General features: G+C 44.7%; 1 protein-coding gene and 1 long non-coding RNA gene across 5 annotated transcripts; one reads left to right on the forward strand and one right to left on the reverse strand.

The window, feature by feature from the left end:
• Positions 1-913: 913 nt before the first annotated feature.
• Positions 914-16,129, reverse strand: LOC148124487 (uncharacterized). 3 transcript variants are annotated; one of them, XR_015739809.1, is made up of 3 exons: positions 16,050-16,129; positions 2,342-2,474; positions 914-1,164 (listed from the first exon to the last, which is right to left on the reverse strand). It is a non-coding gene; the product is annotated as an uncharacterized LOC148124487 (long non-coding RNA). The 3 variants fall into 3 exon arrangements; XR_015739808.1 differs by lacking the exon at positions 914-1,164 and adding an exon at positions 1,312-1,355; XR_015739807.1 differs by lacking the exon at positions 914-1,164 and adding an exon at positions 1,830-1,929.
• On the forward strand, positions 2,496-19,639 carry LOC113451270 (protein-arginine deiminase type-1-like). 2 transcript variants are annotated; one of them, XM_026722641.2, is made up of 16 exons: positions 2,496-2,715; positions 6,325-6,505; positions 6,919-6,991; positions 7,345-7,406; positions 7,692-7,809; positions 8,684-8,809; positions 9,514-9,692; positions 11,103-11,206; positions 11,441-11,564; positions 11,835-11,942; positions 12,279-12,430; positions 15,078-15,222; positions 16,080-16,173; positions 16,255-16,334; positions 17,877-18,002; positions 19,352-19,639. In XM_026722641.2, exons 1-16 carry the CDS (start codon positions 2,618-2,620, stop codon positions 19,583-19,585), a joined length of 2,004 nt encoding a protein of 667 aa, XP_026578426.2. In that variant the 5' UTR covers positions 2,496-2,617; the 3' UTR covers positions 19,586-19,639. The 2 variants fall into 2 exon arrangements, with proteins under 2 accessions (XP_026578426.2, XP_087770928.1); XM_087914802.1 differs by lacking the exons at positions 12,279-12,430; positions 15,078-15,222.

Below are 19,639 nucleotides of genomic sequence, written 5' to 3' on the forward strand. Positions count from 1 at the left end.
AGGTGGCTGCTCCCGGCTGCTCCATCAGCGCCTCCCGAGGGATTCTCCAGTCAGGTGTTCCCAACTGGGGACTTCGCAGAGCCATTTCCATGCCTGAGAATGAGTCACGAATAAATTAACCAAGGTGTGCTCAAAGCGTCTCTCTTTCAGCGCCAAAACCCCGTCTGGGTTGTCCCGCCCTCCCTGTCACCCCAAATCCAACCTCTTGATGGACATTCTTGAAGGAGACACGCCACAGCGCCAGAAAAACAGGAAACCCACCTAACCAGTTGCGGAGGAAGAGATTTTCCACAGCCCTCCCTCCCATCAGCGCCCTCCCCTGCGTGACAAATTGGAAGGATCGTGTCGACAAAGAGAGGTGCTAATAGCCCTGGCAGATGGTTGTGGCTGATGGGCACGAACTGGGATGTTTTTAACACCCAGAACCAGGCGGTGCCCATCATCTCAACACCTATGTGTCCAAGGGCCAAACTCCAGCCCAGGAGAAGTCAAGAAATTTCTCTGCAAATAGGCATTCTTCCCTGCCTGTTCACTTCCCTTGCTCTGCCCCTCCTCTGGATCCAGTCAGAGGAGGTGAATTCCTCTCCAGAAGTGAACCAGGTGCACCTTTTTGGCACCTTTTTCAGAAGGCAAAAGGCAGGACCATGGACAGTGGCATAAATGGAAGCAGTAACTCCCAATGTGGGAATTGCATCAAGTGGGTGGAGAGGGGTTAGATCGTGCATTAGTTAAACCATGGAACCCCCTGCCACAAGAGATACTGGGCATCTCCCCCTTAGGGGGAGAAGATTGAGGAGGTTAGCGAAGAACAAGGCTGCCTCTGGTTGGGTAACCATCAACACCAGTGACACGACGAAGTTGGTCACAGGGTTGTCACAGGGACACCTGTAATAATTATAATTATTACCTCCAGGTGTTATGGGTGCTCCCTTGCTCAAAGTCCTCAAGAAAAGAGTGCACAGGCATTTGTCTGGGATGCTTTGGGGCCGGGGGCTGGACTAGAAGACCTCCAAAGTCCCGCCCAGCCCTTGGATTCCATGCAAACAAGACCAGGCAGGAGCCTTCCACCTTATCCGAACAGACTTGGGAGTTTGGGTCCTGTCCAATTCACTTCTCATCATCTGGTCGCTAAACGCAGCAGCGGTGAGATGGGCAGAATAAACCCTTAATAAATGAAATATCCTCCTGAAATTAGCGCTCACTGCAAATGGTAAACCAGATTTCATAGTCCCATTTCACCCCTCCTTCTCCCCCAATCCCATCCAAGCAATTTGGCTAACCTAATAAATCTTCACCCCAACCAGGTATAGGCAGGTAAATGGCCTCTTCATTGCCCCCAATTAGCTGGCCAAACACTGAAAAGAGTGAAAAAAAGAGTCATATCTCACCTTTTTCAGCGCCCTTGTAGCATCCAATGGGCACTGAATGAAAAGGTGTAAGTTTGAGGACTAGCGACGTTTTTCTGCACCGACCAACCACCTCCCCCAATGTAAGATTGGTGGTGCTTCTAGAGTTGTCAGGTGTAGGCAGGCCAACTTTGACGGGAGTTTCTTCTGGGCCAGTGAAGATCAGGAGGTAACAAGCATACACGCGCACTTTCCTTCACCCACCACGCCACATAAAGCGGGACACTGCCCTGCAGAACTCACAAGGGGCGAAGTCTTGATGCTCTGCAGTTCCTCGTGGATTATCCATTTATTGACCTATCAGCTTTGCCTTCCTGCATTTTCTTTAAAGCCGATTTTCTCTAAGACCCATGTAGAGTAAAAAGACCCCCTTTCTCAAATCGTAATAATTCTTTCCTCTGCTGTTTAAGTCTTCCTTTAAAAACTAACCAATTTATTGTGGCAGATTCACGAGCGAACGTGGGTTTTATCCTAAGCGGACAGAGTGGGTCCAAAAATATTTTCAGCTTCCTGGTGGAGCACTCTGCAAAGAGATGAAAAAAGTAAAAAGGACATTGCCAGAAAACTTAGGAAGATGGTGCACGATCTACTTAAAAATATTGTTTGGGTTTTCCTACGTGCCTTTCCTTAATTTTATTTTATTTTTGGTTTTTTTGCCATGTTTTGTTCTTGTCAACTGCAGGAAGCCAGCCAAGCAAAAACTCTTTTGAAGGAGTATGGCAACTCTGCACAGTGATTTAGAAGTCACCTCTTAAAAGAATTAAAAACAATAGTGATGAAAGAGAAAAGGAACTCAAGTATTTGTACAGTACTCTGGGAATTAAGCATTCCTGGCTGAGCTATTACTTCTTGCCAACCAAACACAAAACCTGATGGCCTTCTGACTAACCCTCTCAAAACACACCGGAATAACTAAATTATAGCATTTCTCATACCTGCCCTTTTTAGCTTGAGGGGGACCTCCCTGATGATCCAACGTTGCCTGGTCCTCAGCCTTGATGGAGACTTAGGCTGGATTTCACTCATCGTTCCTCCTCCTCGTTCTTCCCCCAGAACAGTCTATAAAAGCTGGAGAAGTCAAGAAGAAGAAGAAGCTACTCATTAGGATGTCAGACAAGGAGAACAAGGGCTGTCTTCTGTCTCCTGAGCTAACCATGCTGGTTTAACCACAAAATAAACCTTGGCTTCTTCCTATCTGGAGCTCTGGTTTGATGGACACCACGATGAAGAGGGTAGTTCACGTGTCCACCAAGCAGCCGAGCTACGCGGTTTGTGTCCTGGGGACCGAGATTTCCTTAGACATCAAGAGGTAAGTCCCGTGATGCTTCAAGAAAGTTGGTGTTGTGTGCAGAAGACCTCGTGAGGCCTGGTCTTCCAATCTCAGCTTGAGTGATGCCTTTGCAAGTTCCTCCTTCTCCTTCCACACCTCTTGTGGATGACCATCCAGGTTCACTCAGAAGGACAGAGATAATATATGGGGGAGAAAACTGCAGGACAGATTGCATGAATGCTATTTAAAGTTGTTGTTTTTTAAAAAAAAAATAGCGTCGAATAAATGGTCTTCCCAACGTAGTTTAGAACGACTGAGGACATTGCATTGCCAGAAATGGTCGAATGCAAACTTTCTCAAGGATCAGTCAGGAAAGAAAGAAGTCACTGTCTCTTTGTTAGCCTCCTGACTTTCCCCAGGAATTACTAAGAATGAAAAATAAATGTGTTATAGTTTTTTCCTTTTTCTTTTTAAAAGCTATCTAAAAAAAGAGAGTAGAAAGAAAACAAAGGCTATCTTAGCTTTAGTTCTGCAGAATTTGATTATCACTTGTTTTTCAGTCTCCTGAGCTTGCAGAAGGCAAATTGGCTTCTATCTCAAGTTTTCTTCGAGCTCAGCCTAATTCCTGGAGAGCTGGTGAATATTATCTACTTTGTTTTCTTGATAAGAGGACCAAAATGCCTTTTTCTTCCCCCGCTTTCATAAAGGCAAAGAAGAAATGGATAACACTGCATCCTACAAAGCACAACTTTTTTTAGGATCTTAATTTTGAATCCTAATGACAACATTTGGGCTTCAGATCAGATCGTGTTACGATAACAGAGAGAGAGAGAGAGAGAGAGAGAGAGAGACTGAAAGAGAGGGCTTACAATTAGGAAGCCGACAAAATGCCACTCAGCAGAGTCTTCTTTTGCGGAGGAAAAATAAAACACTCTCTTGAATCTTGAAGGATGGGTATCAGAATCATTAAACGTATCAGGCGTGCAAAAACCTGAAAAGCAGATGTGAGTGGTGCACACCCCTGGGAGCAGGGTGCTATTTCTGTCCCCTGTCACGCCCAGATGTGGGGTTTTTGTTTTTTGTTTTGCAGAAAAAAATGTGCAGAGAAAACCAAATTGTGCAAAAAAAAAAAAAAAAGTTGATAGGAACGATATTTTACAACTCCAAGGAATTTCACACAGACTGTTGAGAAAATGTTCCTAAAAAAAAAAAGAAAGATTTCTGGACGTTTTCTTTCTGTGGCTTTCAGTTTGCACTTTTCAGTGGGAGAAAGACGAGAAACCCTGGTGTGCCAACATGTACAATTTTAGGCATAAAAATCCTTTTGAATGCAACACACATTTCTGAGTCCACCAAAAACTTAATCTGCTCCAAGTGAGGATTGTCTGAAAAATTGGCTATTCTTGCTGATGACGTTCCCCGCTGTTTATTTCAGCATAGCGGTGCATTTTATGTCTTGATGTTAGAAAGATAAAATGCCACCATGGCTCAAGTGAGGAGGCATTGTTTAAAATGTGGGTGTAATTACATTTTTAGAGGCCCCACTGCATTTCCTTCCAAAAGTACGCAATTGTTGTCCAACCACACAGGTAGGACAGAAAAAACATGTCCATACGTTATTTTGAAAAAGGATTTTAAAAATACTGAGTAATCCTGGGTCACCTTTGTGAGTAATTTGGAATGTTTGCAGGCTGCAGAGAGGAAAAATCACAGGATTCAGCAGTAAAAAATAATAATCCTGGAATGTAAAATGATTTCAGCAAAAGGGGTGGTTTGATGTCACAATTTCTGTACTCAACCCTTTCTGGCTTGCAGAAAATCCCGTCAAAATAAACCCGTCATTCAAACTGTCCACATTTAAGACTACCCAAGATTCTGGGTTACTTTCTTGGCTGCACCAATTTCTTGCCATTTTTCTCCTCGGTGTACACGGAGCACGTTGAGAGTAGGTTAAAAGTTTGCAGAGGGATTTTTTGGTTTTTTGTTTTAATTTTGCATGGCAGGATCGACTTTTAAGGAGCCGACGAGGGAGGAGGGAAAAATCGGAGCCTCTTTTCATATAATTCATTTATAGGGATTAAAGCAGCATTCGTATAAATTCTCGCAGCCAAGCTGTCGGTCCGTAGGCTGTACTGCAACAGCTTGTAAATCCTACGGAAGGCAGCTACAAGAGGAGACACTGATAAAAGGACTCGCGGGAAGATTTATAGCCTTGGACTGTTCCCCTTTTGAGAGTAACTGAGTGTACTGCCAGAGTAATATATCATCACTTAACAAGTCGCTTCAAGACATTGAAGAGAGGGAACAAAAGAGAGAGAAGGAAGCCAACCACTACACCACATATAAATCCGGTTTCATAAAACTTATCCTTTCTCCTTTTCTTCCCTGTGTAATTTTTTTTCCTTTTCTTCCCTGTGGCAATAGCACTTAAGACTTATATACCGCTTCACAGTGCTTTTAAATCCCTCTCTAAGCGGTTTACAGAGTCAGCCTCTTTCCCCCAACAATCTGGGTCCTCATTTTGCCCACCTCGGAAGGACAGAAGGCTGAGTTGACCTTGAGCCGGTCAGGATTGAACTGCTGGCAGTTGGCAGAATTAATCTGCATTCTAACAACTGTGCCTCCATGGCTCTTAATAGGAATAGCCCTTAGACTTATATACCGCTTCACAATGCTTCACAGCCCTCTCTAAGTGGTTTTAAAGAGTCAGCCTCTTTGCCCCCAACAATCTGGGTCCTCATTTGACCCCCCTTGGGAGGATGGGAGGCTGAGTCAACCTGGTAAGAATCGAACTGCCAAATTGTGGCAGCCAGCAGTCGGCAAAAGTAGCCTGCGACCACAAAGCCCCCCAAATTTCTGTTGTTAAGCGAGGCATTTGTTAAGTGACTTTGGCTCCATTTTACAACCTTTTTGGCTCCAGTGGTTAAGTGAAGCCCTGCCGTTGCTAAGTAAGTTAGTAATATGGTTGTTATGTGAATCTGGCTTCCCCATTGCTTTTGCTTGTCGCAAAAGGGGATCACATGACCTCAGGACATTGCGACCGTCATAAATATGAGCCAGTTGCCAATATCTGAATTTTGATCACGTGATACGTGGCGATGTTGCAGAGGTCGTAACTGCGAAGAAGGGCCACGTGTCACATTTTTTCAGTGTCATTGTAACTTTCTGTGGACGTGGCTTGGTGGGCGTGGCAGGGGGGAAGGATATACTGCAAAATCCCGCTTCCCTCCCCATAACCTGCTTTCCAGCTCCGTTCTCCTGTGCAGGGCAACCCAAGGAGACCCAGCCGATCAGCTGGGACTCAATGGGAGGCAGAGAAGAGATGGGGGCGGGGTTCTCTGAATGACTCAAAATTTCCACTACCGGTTCTCCAGAACTGGTCAGAATCCCTGGCTCCAAACCCAACCGTGGAGTAGTCATAGCCTTCGGGCTTAAATTCACCCCAAAAAATCCCAGGGATTTCCTTCTGGATTTTGCAAGCCTTCTTCCTGACCACAAATCCAGGAACTGAAGACCTTGAGCCAAACGCACAAAAAGTTGGCCATTGATACCTCCAGTCTAGATAAAGCCTTGTCTCTAGATCAGCCATACCTTTCTTGAAGAAACGAGTAATTCCACACAGCTCTGTGTTGTTTGACTTGACCCTAGTTCCAGGCCCAGGGGGGCCACCTCTTTCGAAGCCCGTGGCACAGGAGGGCTCCAAGTCTACGTGACCTACGACCCCAGGCACCTTCCCAAGCCTGAAGGTTCGAAGAGGTGGCCTCTTGATGCAGACACCGAGGTCATCGTGTCTCTGAAGGCTGTTAGCAGTGCGGTCAACGACAACAAGGTGAGAGGGGCATCCTGATGCTCCACCGAGATGGTCGGGAATAGCATCCCATGGGCAAGGTCCTACTCCTAAGTAAGCCCTTCTTGAGGTGTAAAGCTGGAGTTAGGTGCTCCTTTGAGTCCACCTCTACGTCCAGCCATCTGTGGGATTTCCTGTTGCATCACAGAATAAGGACTCCCACAGGTCATGTCCAGTGGTGGGATTCAAATAATTTAACAACTGGTTTCTCTGCTGTAATGATTTCTTCCAACAGCCAGTTCAACAAACTGCTCAGAAAGTGAACCACTGGTTCTGCTGAACTGGTGCAAACTGGCTGAATCCCACCACTGGTCATGTCTCGACAGGAGGGAAACTGACATATTAACCTGTCTGACAGCTCAGCAGTGACTTGGCTGTGTTTGTTCTCTTTGTAGGTCAGAGTGTCCTATTATGATCAAACAGGCCACACACGGATTGCCGAAGCTTGGGTGTACATCACCTGTGTAGGTAAGCATCGGCTTGGCCAGCAACCTGTATTTTCTCCTGGGCTCTTAAGGCACAAGGGGGAGGAGATGGCGCACCTCTCAACATTTCTCCACCCTGCAGGGAAATTGTGGATTCTGGCTTTGTTTTGGATTAGCCTTGCAAGGTTTCTCAACAATTCTGTGTAAAGGGTAGGTAGGAAGCCATGGCGAACAAGGGTGGGAATTATAGTTCTGGTCACACTAGGTAACATGGAAGATAAACCTGTTTTCAAGCTCTTTTAGAACAGCCGGATGCTTGTTTTTGAGGTCCTGGACTTGAGAATTGAAACCCAAAGGCAAAAGAAAGATAATGTTTTAACTCTGTCACTCTCTTAGCCCTCTCCCTGGACGCTGATACCAACCGAACTGGAACCGTCCAGAATTACGCTACCAACAAGGTAAGGTTGGATTTCGACGCAAGGATCTATTTCTGGACAAGATTCCGTTGGTCATGTAGACTGAAGGACTTTTGTCCAGAGCTATGTTCTTTCATCTTGGGAGGTCAACAGAGGTCAACAGAGGATGTTGACAAGGGAGTCAAGGGAGGTCAACAGAGATGTTCTGAAACATGGACAACCTCTTTGCATTAAAGCTGGAAGAGAGGTTGGAAGACAACTGGATGCACTCAAGTCCTCCTTGACGTAGTGAAATCCTTCACTTCTTTCTTCTTCTCCCCCCCACAGACCAAATGGACCTGGGGACCAGATGGACAAGGTGCGGTATTGCTGGTGAACTGTGACCGAGATGGTCCAAGCTATGGAAACATGGACTGCACCTATCCTTATGTGCGATCCCATGCAGGTGCGTATTCAGGCATCCATATAACAATGGAAGGATTGAATCCCAGGACATCTGGAGCCTTCTTCATGGTGGGACTCCATGCTTGGAGTCAACTTCCCCTGAAGGCCACTCTTGATGTCAGCACTCTTCGTATTTTGGGGCCAGCTGAAGATTTCACTTTTTGGATTCAAGACCTTCTGGCTAAACATCTCCCCACTTGCCAAATGCTCTTTTATGATTGTATTTTGTTATTGCTATTTGACATTTTAAAAGGATCATCTTTGTGCCCTTGTCTTGTTTAATCTGACAATATTTATGGAGTGTCATTCACCGGAGGCCCTTCGAAGGACAGAGAATAATAAATGTTTGAAGAAGCAGCCACATCTGGGTAGGGTAGGTGGTTGGTAAGAGGTGAGCCAACCCCAAGAGAAAAGAAGGACCAAGGGCTGTCACTCTCCTCCTGGCTCTGTTGCCTGAGGGTGACAGAAGAGAGAGATGGTTCTGTCAAGGAAGCTTGGATGAGTTCAGGGTGGAATCAATTCAATCTTCTAACGAGGAGGAGCGGGAAACCCACCGCTTAATGTAGGATCAAAAGCTGTGCAGAAGTGAGAAATACATAGTGAAATCAGCAAGGTAGAAATAAATGGATCTATTTTTGCACCTTTCTTGGGATAAAAAGGAGAGTCTTGGATGACCCAACACGGTTCTTGGGTAAGCTCATAGTACTAAGCCTCTGCAAGAAAGATTAGTTTATTTTCCATCCTAAGACTTCCTCCAGAAGGAATCCAACCGTTGAGTTCTTCACAACTCAATCCTGCACTTAGTGAGGGCCCAAGATGACGTGGCTGATGGCCTACTGTCTCCGTACCAAACCCTTCTCTCTTCTCTTCTCCAGATCTTCAAGACTTGTCCCTTGTGATTCTCAATATCAACAGCCCTGCCGGGATCTTCGACAACCACAAACTGATGCTTCACATCTCCATGTTTGATGCGGCAAAAGTGAGAGTTTTCCACGCGGCTAGTAAGTAGCTAGGTCCTTGCTCCCTGGCTTGGTGGAGTCTTCTAGCGTGTGTGTGTTAATATATCATCCAGTTGCCTTTCCCACGGGTCAGCCCAACAAGGTGGACCAGATGAAGAGATCAAAGCCAACAAGGTCAGAACTGCTCTTAGTCGCTCTTGATCTTTAGTTGAAGTGACAGAACCTTGCAAGTCAGTTTGGCCTTCTCCTACCTCATTTTGAACTAGGGAGGGATCTGTCTTGAGAGATTTTCTCGGATTAGTTTCTTGGAACAGGATCACACCATTCTTATGGGACCTTGCCTTGGTAGCTGCTTGTTCTGCTGTCCTCCTGAGCCATTCTCTTGGTCTTCTACACAATGGAAGCGCTTGAAACCGGGAATTGTGTGGAAGCTTTGTAGCATCTGGTTGGAGAAGCCTAACTCTATATAAGAGGACAATTGGATTAAATGTCCACGCAGCTTTATAGGGTCTTTCTCAGTCTTTCAGGTAATCAACCAGGCCAAAACAGGCTTTGTTTTCAGGCTCAAAGTTTACCCAGATGCTACCGTCTGCATTTGCAGTAGATCCAGAAACCATCTCCAATCTGAGAGTTTTCCTCCACTGCAAATTGAATGGGAGGCGTTGGTTCCGTGGCACGTGATTATTTATTCCTGTTGACTTCCTTTCCATTGGATAGAAATCTCTCCGGATATGTTCCCTCAACAGAAAACACCTCCGTCTCCAACTACGAGAACATTTTGGGGTCAGACAAGCTGTCCTACACAGTACAACCTACAGATGGTCGAGGAGAACATACGTTTTACGTGGAAGGCCTCGCCTTCCCAGACAGTGACTTCAACGGCTTCGTGTCCTTGAATGCCACGCTGCTGGAGCAGACTAGCTCGGTAAAATATTCTTTATTGCAATCCATGATTCATATGTAGCCTGTTATTTTTGGTCACCATTCTCTGGGTTTTGGGTGTAAGGTGAGTTTTCCCTAGCCTCCATCCCTCTGCCGCTTCCCTGTCTTCATTCTAAAATACAGCATCCTGTATTTGTCACAATATCAGTTTGACAGCTGTCACTCTGGGAGAGTTAATAAACCTGAAAAAAGAACCATAAGTCAAAACAGAAATAGTTCCTTTGAAGCCACAGGCAATGCAGGGGAGATCCAGAGCTGTTTTGTGGGGCAATCATAAAACCCAGATGTCTTCTTCGGATATAACCCTTGATATGTCCAGTTCAAAAAGGCCGAGACACAGGTTGGTGAGATATTTCCAGCCTGTTTTTCATGCCAACGTTAGATGATTTGTTAAGGTTTTGTTTTGGAGTGCTCAATCGCAGATATATGGGTTGGATAGACTAGGCCCTGTGCAACGAGATGAAATTTAATGAGGAGAAAAGAAATATTTTACACTTAGGCAGGAAAAAAAAACCAAAGGTACAAGTACAGATTAGGTGAAACCTGGCTCAAAAACAGTCACTGTGAGAGAGACTTTGGAGTGGACAAATCCTTTCTCAGTGGACAATCACTTAAACATGAGCCAGCAGTGTGCGGCGGCAGCCAAAAAAGCGAATATAATCCTTGTTTGTATAAACAGAGGCATAGAATCATGTGAAGTATTAGCACTGCTTTATAAAGCCTTAGTAAGGACACGCCTGGAATACCGCATCCAGATATGGTCACCACATTACAAAAAGGTATTGAGATCTCGGAAAAAGTGCAAAGAAGAATAACTACGATGATTAAAGGCCTGCAGACGACAACATATAAAGAACGGTTGCAGGAATTGGATATGGCCAGCTTACAGAATAGAAGGACTAGGGGTGACATGATAGCAGTATTACAGTGTTTGAGGGGCTGCCCCAAAGAAGAGGGAGTCAAGCTATTCTCCAAAGCACCAGAAGGCAGGAAAAGAATCAATGGATGGAAACTCATCAAGGAGAGAAACAAACTTGGAATTAAGGAGAAACTTCCTAAGAGTGGGGACAATTAACGGGTGGAATAACTCCAGAAGTTGTGGGTGCTTCATCACTGGAGGTTTTTGAGAAGAGGCAACCATCTGTCTCAAATGGTATTGGGTCTCCTGTTTCAGCAGGGGGTTGGACTAGAAGACCTCTAAGGTCCCCTCCAACTCTGTTCTAATTGACTCTGACTTGTTGATTGATTGCTTTATATAAAAGCAACTATGGGCTAACTGGATGAAAGCCCAGCATTTTTTGTCCTGCAGACCACTTTTTGGACAAAAACCCCAGTTAGAGTTGGAAGGTGCTGGCCCTAATGTCATCCATTTTCTTCCCTCTTCTCTTTGCAGACCTCACCAGCCACTCCAGTTTTCACGGATACCGTGGTTTTCCAGGTAGCCCCTTGGCTCATGACCCCCAACACCCAGAGACCCCTGGAGATCTTCGTCTGCAGGTAATGATAAAACACCAGGAGGTTTCCCTTCCTTGGGGTAACGGCACTCATTAACCAAAATAATCCTAAATTTAGATTTTGGGAAACGCATCTCCAACGAGAGTTAATTCCTCAGGACAGGACAGAAATTTAACTGGGGGAGTTATGAAGAAGGCCTCCTAAATTAAGGGAGCGTTCCTTGGTCATCTAAATTTCTCCGTTGTAATTCCTGTCACCATCTTCTTTTTCGTTTAGCATTGATAAGGGTATCAACTCCAACGAAAAATTCCTGGAGGCCATCAAACATCTTGCAAAGAAAGCCAACTGCAAATTAACCATTTGCCCAGAAATTGAAAACAGGGGAGACCGCTGGATTCAGGTATACCCATTGGAGACCCAAACTGAATGCCTCCTGACCAAATCTCTTCAGCAATTAACCAGTGAAAACCAATTAATTAATCAAACGATCAGTAGAACCTCCAGAAATTGTGGGTTCTCTATCACTGGAGGTTTTTTTAAAGAACAGACTGGATAGACATTTGTTCCCATGGTATAGGATCTTGTGCTTGGTCAGCGAGTTGGACTAGATGATCTCCAAGGTCAAACTCCCTTCCAACTCTGGTTATTCTGTCCTTCTTTTCCCCAATAGGATGAGATGGAATTTGGTTACGTAGAGGCTCCTCACCAATCCTTCCCTGTCGTCTTCGACTCTCCCAGGAATCGGGGTCTGAAGGAATTCCCTTTCAAGAGGATTTTGGTAAGTCAACTTCTCCCATCCTTTCTTGGCCAAGAAAGATCGGATTCTCCTCTCCTTAGAACGACAGAAAAGAAACAGGACCGTCTTTCCTTTCTCTGAGGAACCTCAACGGAATAAGGACGGACTTTCAGCCAGAAGGAATCTGAGCTGCAACTAAGTAATCCTCTTTCACAAAAACGAGGAAAAGTCCTCCGCGAAAAAAAGGCAAACAACATTTTTGGCGCCATAAATCATTCCAAGGGATGGATGATTCTTCAGTGAGTCTGTTATTATTTTTTAAAATCATCTTTTCGGGGCTTTTACAATGCTCTATCCTCTGTCTTTGTTGCCACCAAGGGCCCTGATTTTGGGTATGTCACTCGGGAACCCAAGAACGGAAGAGTGTCCAGTCTGGACTCTTTCGGTAACCTGGATGTCAGTCCACCCGTCTCTGTCAAGGGAAGAGATTACTCCTTGGGACGGATCCTCATCGGCAGCAGTTTTCCCGGGTAAGGAAGTCTTGAGGCCCTTTTTTTCCCATCACTCTTTAATACTTCAAGTCAACCAGGATAGAGCGGGAAGGGACCTTGGAGGTCTTCTAGTCCAACCCTCTGCTCCAGCAGGAGACCTTATACAATGTCAGACAAGTCGCTGTCCAGTCTTTTCTTAAAAACCTCCAGTGAGGAAGCGCTCACAACTTCTGGTGTCTGTCTGGTGGCAAGCTGTTGGTTAATTGTTTCAGGTTGCTTTTCTCCTTGATGAGTTTTCATTGCTTCTTGTCTTGCCTTCTGGTGCTTTCGAAAATAAGCTGACCCCCTCTTTTTTTTTGTGGCAGTCCCTCAAATATTAGAATACTGTTATCATGTCCATCCTAGTCCTTCTTTTCTCTAGACTGGCCATATCCAAATCCTGCAAATGTTCTTTGCATGTTTTGGTCTCCGGCCTCTTAATCATCTTAGTTGCTCTTCTTTGCACAAGTCTGAACATCTTTTTTTGTAAATGCAGTAAGCAAAAATGGATGCGGTATTCCAGGGTGGCCTTACTAAGGATTTATAAAGTGGTAGTAATATTTCACGTGATTTTGATTCTTTGCCCCTGTTGTTACAACACCAAGGAGTTTATACCACTTGCAGGAGCCAACACCACCAGTGGTCACCCACAAACCTGCATCCAGGTAGTCAGACCCTATGGTCCAGGAGAAGGTTCTTGAAAGTCTCTTAGGTTGCAAGGAGATTTGATTAGTTCAACCTAAAGGAAATCAACCCAGGCTGTCCTTTGGAAGGTCGGATACTGACGCTGAAGCTCAAATACTTTGCTCGCGGAATTAGAAGAAGGATTCCTTAGAGAAGACCCCGATGTTGGGGAAGATGGAAGACAAAAAGAGATGAGCATAGCAGAGAATGAGATGGCTAGATAGATTCATCGACGCAACAAACGTGAATTTGGGCAAACTTGGGGTGACAGGCAGTCCTGGCATGATGTCGTTCATGGGGTGGCGAAGAGTCGGGACACGATTTAGCAGTTGACCAACAGAACGCTAAATCATAAATGGTCGTGGGTCGTTTTCTTCTCTGGATCTCCAAGCCTGCATGCCCTTGGGCCACCAAGTCTGCAGGTGCCTTGGTTACAAAGAAACTGAGATTTATTTCCCCGAAAGCCATCCGCCAACCAACCACGCTCAGCAAAAGCAAATGAGAAACAGTAGGAAGGCAAGTTAAGAACCCGTCTGCTCCTTGCAGTCACCAAACTGGTTCAAGCACCAAAGTCACCTGTGATTAAAACTAGTCCTGCCGATGGAGGAAACAGCAAGAGAGAGAGAGAGAGAGAGAGCAAATCTGGCTTCCCGTGGCTGAGAACAGCTGCAGAGGAAAATGTGGCGCTCCTTCCAAAGATGCTTTTCTTTGTTTTTCTTCTTTGAAGACATTTCGCTTCTCATCCCAGAAGCTTCTTCAGCTCTGACAGGATAGTGGGGAATGGAAGGACTGATATTCCTTGCAGACAGAGCTGGTCATTGGCATCCTTTTAGAGGGTCGTTGAGGCCACTTGGAGGTTTATCTGTGTCCTCAGAGTCACCCAGGTGGGGCTTCTGGTTCCTGTAGTCTGCAATTTTTTCCTCTCTGAAAATCCATTCCTTCTCCCACATCATTCCAAGGGCGTTTCATCCCAAATTGTATAGATAAAAGTCTGCAGAGATCCCAACCTCTGGGACAACCATGACTTGGATGACGGAGAATCTCTACAGATGATCTGCTCCTCCCTCCAAGCTTCCCAACCTTGGCAACGGGAAGACTTCAACTCCCAGAATTCCCCAGCCACCAAGGGTACTTTGTACTTGAACCAGTTTTGACGACTGCAATGAGCGGAGGGGGTCACTAACCCGCCTTCCTGCTTCTTTGCATTGACTTGCTGAGTGCGGTTGGTTGGTGGGGAGCAAACGTTACGACGTTCAGAAAACGAACCTCGGTTTCCTTGTAACCAAGGCATTTGGTGGCCCAAAGGCGTGAAGGCTGGAGAGCCAGGGAAAGACCCATGGCCATTTATGGTCTAGCTTTTGGTTGTTCGGTTGCCCAGTTGTGTCTGACTCTTCACAACTCCATGGACCACGGCATGACAGCCACCCCAATGTCGTCCACAGTCTCCTGGAATTTGTCCAAAATCATGTTCCTTGCATCCAGCAGCGGATTAAGGCTCCCTGGTGCCCTAAGCACTGACAAATCTTGGTGCCCCCGTCCTTTGTGCATACTATGCAAACGAAACCTACATAAAAGTGTTTGTGGCGTCCCCTTTGGGCCTGGTGCCCTAAACACGTGCTTAGTCTGCTTAATGGTTGGGTCAATGGTTGAACCACTGGTTGAGTCAACGACTCTATCTAACCATCTCATCCTCTGCCGTCCTCTTCCCCTTTTGCAGTCCATCGTTCCAAACATTAAGAGTCTTCTCTTTTCTCATTTGGTGGCCAAGGTCAGGAAGCCCTCCCCAAAATCTTCTATGTACCCCACCAATAATGTAGAGCGAGAGGCAACACAAACCTGGACTTTTTCTGTAAGCTTTACCTCAAAAGAGACATCCCCGAGAGGTCCCTTCTCAACATGTAAGAAATCTGTCTTGTTCCAGAGCTTCTGCATTCCCCACCTTCTCTCTTTATCCAACGCTTAGATCCGGCAACAGGAAAATGACAAAAGTTGTCCGAGATTTTCTTTACGCTCAGAAAGTTCAAGCTCCTGTAGAGCTTTATTCAGACTGGCTGACAGTGGGTCACGTGGATGAATTCTTGAGCTTCGTTCCGGCTCCAGGAAAGAAGGTACGGATCGACGGAATTCGGCAGAGGGTTGGACTGGAGGGTTTGTCCTGCCCTCTGGTGCTTTGGAAAATAATTTGACCCCCTTCTCTTTGTGGCAGCCCCTCAAATATTGGAATCCTGCTATCATGTCTCCCCTAGTCCTTCTTTTCTCTAGATTAGCCAGACCCAAATCCTCCAACCTCCAATCTTCGTATGGTTTAGTCTCCGGGTCTTGGATCATCTTAGTTGCTCTTCTCTGAACGTTTTCCAAAGTCTCAACACCTGTTTTGTAGTATAGTGATCAACATTGGTTGCAGTATTCCAGGTGTGGCCTGTCTCGCTTAGAGACAGGACTCTTGGTCTCCATTCTGGTTGTAAGATGAGGAGTACCTCTATTAGCATTCTAATTAACTAACTGGCATGTAATGACGAGGCAGTCAAGTTGTTTGATCATGATCAACTGAATCATGATGAACTTTATTGGAGTCTAGTCTTGCATTTATACACAGTTTTAGTAATCCTCCAACATTGGTTAACTCTGGTTACTGCTTAACTTTCGCTACTGTTTAGCATAATAGTAATTAACACAATTAATTATCTCTAGTTAAAGTCTAACATATGTTTACTTCCTCTCACTAATCCTCCATTAGATGAGTGACTTTGTTAGCCTGAGTTGTATTTGCTTGTAAACATTCTTTATCTGAGGTTTGCCATCCAAGATAGGAACATTCCTGCAATTACAACTCTACACTGGCATGTTAGTTCAACTGACATCGCAGGAAGCAAACAACGGCAAATATCCCACATCCAGTTATATCATGGGAATAAAATTTAACTCAGATACTTACCTTCCTGGGCGGTGGGGTGTCTCCGCGCAGGGTTTCCGGCTGCTTCTGGCTAGTCCCCTCGCTTGCTTGAAGCTGTTTGAAGAAAAGCAAAGAGAAGGTTATGGCAATGCTGCCCTGTTTGAAGGTGAGCTCCAACATTACTCTTCCTGGCTGATTCCACGGGAGACCACGCTTCCTGACGTATAAATCTTTTATTTTTTTCCAGGTCTAAGGAAGGTGGGTAAAATTACCCTCAACGAGATCCTGATGGACAGAAATTTGCGCCAAGACAGCAAATATGTTCAGGTAAAACGGTAACAAAAGTGTGGCATTTTCTGCACTAGGTAGGAAATTCAAGTGTTTTTTTCTCCTTTGCAAAGATTTCTGAAATAACACCACATTAAAAAAAAAAAAGGCAGAAATTCTCCATTGCATAATTAATTCCCAACCGTTAAGGAACCATTGACTAATTATTTAGAGATGTAAAAATGAACCCAGAATCGTAGCATGCTCCTTTGTGTACGACTTTTCTAAGAAGCTGATTTGCAACATTCAACTTCTAAGATTTTTGTCTAGGTCACTTTTAGTAATTTCCTTCTTTCGTTGCTGTCAGATCCTCTTTTTGGATCTAACGTCTGTCAAATAATTGTAATAAGGAGTTATCAGCTACTTGTTTTCAAATCCTAGGTTCTTATTTCCTAACAAGTTGGAAAAATTATATTTGTTTGGTTTAAAAAAAAACCTGCATCCGATGGAAAACGGGTATATTATCCTTTGAAATACCACATAGTTTATACTACCTACTTGGTGTCCTCGGCTGAGCAAAGAACTATTGTTTTGCTGTAGAAAGATTAAAACCTCTCCTTAAATCAACAACCACAAGTATTTTTTAAGCTTACCTGTCCCTTTCTATAATATGTCCCACCCTTCTTTTTGTATTCTTATCGAACCACTTCATCAGGACGAGGGCAAACAATTACGTTTCTGGAACCCTAATATTCTTTCAAAGGACAAATTATTAACCAGAACTACACCTTATCAAATATGTTTTAAATTTCAAACATGCTAGAATTACAGGAAGCAAAATCCCACACCTCTAAAAGTGACAAAGTTGGCCAGCCTGGTGTGACAGTTAAATCCAGTTAAAACATATTTGATGAAAAAAAAAAGAAATTTAAAGCCTCTGTGGTGTAGTGATGAGGGTCCAGATTCAAATCTACCCTCCTGGGGTGATTCTAGGCTCCTATTCTCTCTCAACCCAACCATAGGAATTGAGAGAAGTAGACCTTGACTTACAAGGGACTATTAAAAGGTACAACAGGTACAACAGCACTGAAAAAGGTGACTTAGGGACATTTTTCACACTTACAACCAGTACAGCATCCACATGGTCAGGTGATCAAGTGGTTTATATTTATGACACATAACGGGTCATTCAGTGATTCACTTAACAATCACAAAGTCGTAAAATGAGGCAAAATTCACTTAATAATCATCTCAATTAGCCACAGATACTTTGGGCTCAATTGTGGACATAAGTCAAGGACTACTTGTAATAGATCATTACTTGGACACTAAGCTCGGGACATTGATGAGAAGGATGTCAAGCCAGAGGTATCAAAGGCCTCAAGGACAGGTAGTATGAATTAAAGCGTTAACCCAGAGGTCTCCAAACTTGGCAACTTTGAAGACTTGCGGACTTCAACTCCCAGCATTCCACTGCTGGCTGAGGAATTCTGGGAGTGGAAGTCCACAAGTCTTAAAAGTTGCCAGGTTTGGAGATCCCTGATTTAACCGGATGGGAACCCACTTGCATCGTGCACCTTGTCGTTCTGTTCCTCTTTGCAGAGTTGCATTGACTGGAACCGGAGTATTTTAAAGCGGGAACTCGGACTGACCGAACGTGACATCATTGATATCCCTCAGCTCTTCACTCTTGAAGGATCCACTGCGACGGCCTTGTTCCCAGACATGGTGAGAAGACCCTCCTTCCCATTGGTCTTTCCAAAGCAAGCATCCCTTCTGAGCATCCTACGGGACTCAGCCAGCACCCAGGCTCGGTTTCAATTCCAAGGTTCTCTGGAGAGAACAACAGAGATTTATAATCTACCATGTCTTATGGAGATTTTCAGTCATCCAGGCCTTGGTTGTCTCAAAGTTGCTTTCTCAAGAGGCAACTGGACCTTCCTTTCTTCAAAGATGTTTCACTTCTCATCCAAGAAGCTTCTTCAGCTCTGAAGAATGAGGATGAGAAGTGAAACGTCTTCAAAGAAAAATAGGAAACTTCAGTTTCCTTCTGAAAAAAACAACAACAACTTTGGAATAATCTACCACACTTTCCATCTGCCAAAGGGATAAACTGGAAAACTTCCTAATGTTCTTATCCTAGTGTTGCATTTCATATCTTTATGTTGAATGGGAAGTGGCCAAAAGGGAGTTTTTCTTTAAAAAAATTACTTGGGGTATAAGTTTAGCAACGAAGACACTGGTCAACCAGCACTGGGAACTCCAAGCGACGGCTTCTAATCATGAAGAACGGCTAGCTCCTGTTGACTCAAAAAAAGGGAAGTTTAGACTTTAAACCACTTAGCAGATAAAAAAAGAAAGACATCAGGATGGGAATAATTTTACTCAATTCTGGGCAAGAAGGCATCCTTTACAAAATTGAATGAAGGGATACTCTGGGCGCTGAGGTAACAGTCACAAGTGTGCTGCAGCTGCCCCCAAAAGCCAACACAATCCTAGGCTGCATTAACACAGGGATAGTATCAAGATCGTGTGAAGCGTTAACACCGTGTTATAATGCCTTGGTAAGGCCACACTTGGAATACTGCATCCAGTTTTGGTTGCCACGGCATTAAAAAACGGTGTTGAGACCCTAGAAAGAGTGCAGAGAAAAGCAACAAAGAGGATTAGGGGGCTGGAGGATGGTTGCAGGGATTGGGTACGTCTAGTTTAATGAAAAAAAGAACTAGCAGTGTTCCAATATTTGAGGGGCTGCCCCAAAGAAGAGGGAGTCAAGCTAGAGATAGAGAGAGAGAGAGACAAGAACCAATGGGTGAAAACTCATCAAGGAGAGAAGCAATTTAGAACTAAGGAGGAATTTCCTGACAGTGAGAACAATTAACCAGTGGAACAACTTGCCACCAGAAGTTGTGAATGCTCCAACATTGGAAGTTTTAAAGAAGAGATTGTATAGGGTATAGGGTTTTCCTGCCTAAGCAGGGGGTTGGACTAGAAGACCTCTAAGGTCCCTTCCTACTCTGTTATTCTGCTTGGAAGAAAGAGATGGGAATCAACTCAATTCTCTGTCTTCTCTGCAGGTAAATATGCTCGTCTTAGGGAAACACCTGGGTATTCCCAAGCCATATGGACCCATCATCCACGGCCAGTGTTGCTTGGAAGTGAAAGTCCGCTCCCTCCTGGAGCCACTGGGCCTCTCCTGCACGTTCATTGACGATTTTTTCTCTTACCACGTCTTATCGGGAGAAATTCATTGCGGCACCAACGTCCTACGGGAACCTTTTTCCTTTCGCTGGTGGAATATTCGTCTATGAAAAGAAAGTGCCCTGTTATCTCAGATTTAATTTTCTCAACGCCTTTGCCATTGG

The sequence above is a fragment of the Pseudonaja textilis genome, chromosome 18 (assembly GCF_049901715.1).
Source record: "Pseudonaja textilis isolate UNSWEBS1 chromosome 18, rPseTex1.2, whole genome shotgun sequence".
Lineage (NCBI taxonomy): Eukaryota > Metazoa > Chordata > Lepidosauria > Squamata > Elapidae > Pseudonaja > Pseudonaja textilis.